This window comes from Gavialis gangeticus, unplaced genomic scaffold (assembly GCF_001723915.1).
Source record: "Gavialis gangeticus isolate Ggan-Ray unplaced genomic scaffold, GavGan_comp1, whole genome shotgun sequence".
Classification (NCBI taxonomy): Eukaryota; Metazoa; Chordata; order Crocodylia; family Gavialidae; genus Gavialis; species Gavialis gangeticus.
Window position 1 is genome coordinate 22,416,407 of NW_017728992.1, and position 3,127 is coordinate 22,419,533.

Below are 3,127 nucleotides of genomic sequence, written 5' to 3' on the forward strand. Positions count from 1 at the left end.
TCATTTTCAATGCTATTTCCCCTTTATTTTTGTAGGTATTCACGTGTTCCTCCTCGTTTTTTCCTCAAACACTCCTGAGGAAGTCAGTAACTCAAAAAAAAAAAAAAAAAAATCAAAATCAAAGCCAAGGTTTCCCAACATGTTTGTTGTCTTTCCTTTCTTACTTTCTCTTTTTCTTTTTTTTTTTCCCCCAGAGGATCCACCCCTGCCTCTGTTTCTCACAGCTTCTCCACGTCCCGCACCTATATTTTTCTTTGGTGCAATCCTATTAAAGTTCACTCGCGTCCTCTGGAGCCACCCAGCTCCTTTTCTTTGTCCAGCCCTCTCTGCCATGCTGGACCGCCCTCTGGAATTGCCCCAACTCCGCAATCTTCTCCCTGTTCTCTCTCCTGGGGGAGACGCCTCCCGCTCTCACCTTCTCCTCCCTGCCGCGTGACTCTTTTTATATGCAGGGAGCAGCTTCTCCTGAATCGCTGCTCTCCCGGCTTGATTGTTTTCTCTGCTCTGGTGTCATTTTGTGTTAGTACCTCTTCACGCACACATTTGTTTTCCAATAGGTATTGCTCCCTATTGTTACAGTTTAACTAGAAAAGGTTAAAAATAATTGGTGTCTGCATTCTATCGACAACATTTATATTTTATTAAATAGCAAGGATATGTGGACAATCTGGTGAATGATTAGCCCTTTTTATTTCCTTCAAGGAAAATGTTGGACACAGCTGCTGGATACTGCCTACAAAATCAGATTTTCAAAGCATGATTGTTTTAGTAAATTAGTACTTTAACCACTATGCAGTCACTACAGATTTTTGGTTTTTACTCACTTCTTTATAACCCTCAAGATGCGTGTAAGTTGTACTGATAGCAAAGTTTTAAGCAACCATATAAATGTAAGTAGGGTATAAAGGCCTACATATAAAGAATAAAGTTAAGATGACTTTTCATTTTTAGAAAATGCCAAAATATAATTTTCTCATAATTCAAGAATACTGTGAGCCATAAAATAGTCATGTTCACAAGGAACATGACCTTGACTTCAGTTTATTAGGTGGTTTAAATACTCTGTTTCTATTAGATGTGATGTGTCCGGCAGAGTCTGTAATGATCCAGCAAAAAAGCCACTTTTGTAGTGGGAAAGGATATTCAGCTGCATCAGGGACTGGTAATTAACTGATCTCCCTATTCAGTTATTGGTGCAAAAAGCCATGTTAGTGGGCAGAAGTAGGGATAAGGGGGGTTGTCTTGTTTTTAAAAAACTTAGTTTCCTTTGCACAGGATGGCTCTTATGAAGAACAGATCATAGTAAAACTATGAGCACCTATACATATAAATATTTGATTGAGTAAATGTCACAGATATGAGACAGGATTTTATTTCTAGTTTTTTCTGATTTATTAACTGCTGTATTTTTTTTTTTTACCCTCTTAACTTTGTAGCTTCCTGAAAAGCTGCTGAGCAAATATGACTGGATCAAAGACTGGCAGCACAGAGGAAAACTGGGGAGAAAGATGAGAGGAATTGGTGATGAAATTAAGGAATATTTAGGACTACTAAGGAAGAAGGTTTGGAAAATTATGTACTCATTCTCTCCTGATTTGTAAATAAGCGTGTCTAGCATTCCAGCAATTCAACATGATTTTTTAAACTTTATTTATTAACAAATCCAACTTACTAAATCACAAATTTAACATTTAAAAAATATCTCCAATTCCCAAAAATATACTTAGACTGGTATGAATCTTCTATCAGCAATGTTCCTATAACCCAAGTCAGTGTCCACAAAAGAATCTTGTTCAACATAATTTCTAGTATAAAAAAGTATATTAGGGGAGGTAGCTATAATCAGTTAGAGAACATACAGAATTTGACACAAATTAACAGTAAAAATCTTTGAAGAGCTGGGAGAATTAAGAAAAATACAGAAGTTTTCTCTCTCTTAAGTGAGTACTGGAGATTTCACCTCTAATGTTAGTACTCAGTACTACTTAGTTTTGGGGGAGAGATTGGTAACCCATGACCTGTGGGTGAGACCTGGCCACCAGACCAATTGGATCTGGCCTGCAGGACTCTGTAGTATTCAGTAGTAGAGGGCTTTACCAGCACTGCACTGCACCTGCCCATGTCACACTAGATTGGAAGTAGTTGTCAGACGGTAGTGCTGGTGCTTCTCTGATCTGAGCTGGATCATTCTGACCTGCCATGGAAAATACTGCCAACCACTGCTTTAGGGTATAGGCAAAATGAGAGGATGTCATTAGTTTCCTGAACAATTTGATGAGTAGACATAATAATAATAGGGAGACTGCATGCAGTTAATGTGGTATCTATTGTTTACACGTAATCTGTATTTCATAAGTTCATTGCTATGACGTGGAATGTGGTAGTACTTGCTAGTGCTACGATACCTTTTCCAGAATGACTGTGTCATCTGGCTGAGGTAAATTAATTGTGTTTCAGGCAAGAGCTCTTGTTTGGGAAAGACCTCTGTGCACCTTTGGGTGAAACAAAGACAGTTAAAAGCCCTGTGCTAGTGAACATAAAACTTCACGTGGACATCCTTGTGTAGTATTCATTCCCTTAAAGAGTCACTGTGTTGGTTGTCCACTTAACCACTGAGTGGTAAAGGAATTCCTGCGTGTAACATGTTTAGGAAAAAAGCCTTTGGGATGAGGTGCTGTATGTTATATATTTAAGACACTGAAAAAGTGTGATCAAGTGGGAGGAATAATTCTTGAATACAGGATAGGGGTGGGGGGAAATAGATAAATGACAACTTTGACAACTTCTGCTTGTTTCATTGTAAATTAGCTGGTTAAGATGTAGGTGCATAAACTACTTAAAGTCTGTTAGCTTGCTATCAGTTTAAAAAAAAATCTGAATAGAGTCTTATTTATTCTCTTATTACTTTGTCATCTTTATAGTTTCTGATTCAGTTATGATGTTTGTTGGGCAGAAGAACTTGTTCTCTATCAAATAAACCCTGCTATGGCTTAAGGCAGTAGGGTAATGGATGAGTGGAAGTAATGATTGAATAATGATTAGCAGGGATCCTGGCTTTCCCTGATTTTTAAAAAAATCACAAATCCTCTCCAACCCCTCCCCCCCAAATACATGATTAAAATTAAAA

At 37.8% G+C, this 3,127-nt stretch overlaps 1 protein-coding gene across 1 annotated transcript in view; it reads left to right on the forward strand.

Annotated features, from left to right (window-relative positions):
* OTULIN (OTU deubiquitinase with linear linkage specificity) overlaps positions 1-3,127 on the forward strand; it is a 59,391-nt gene that overhangs the window by 42,186 nt on the left and 14,078 nt on the right. The window contains 1 exon segment of the mRNA XM_019518438.1: positions 1,437-1,562. Within this exon segment, the coding sequence (XP_019373983.1) occupies positions 1,437-1,562 (126 nt within the window).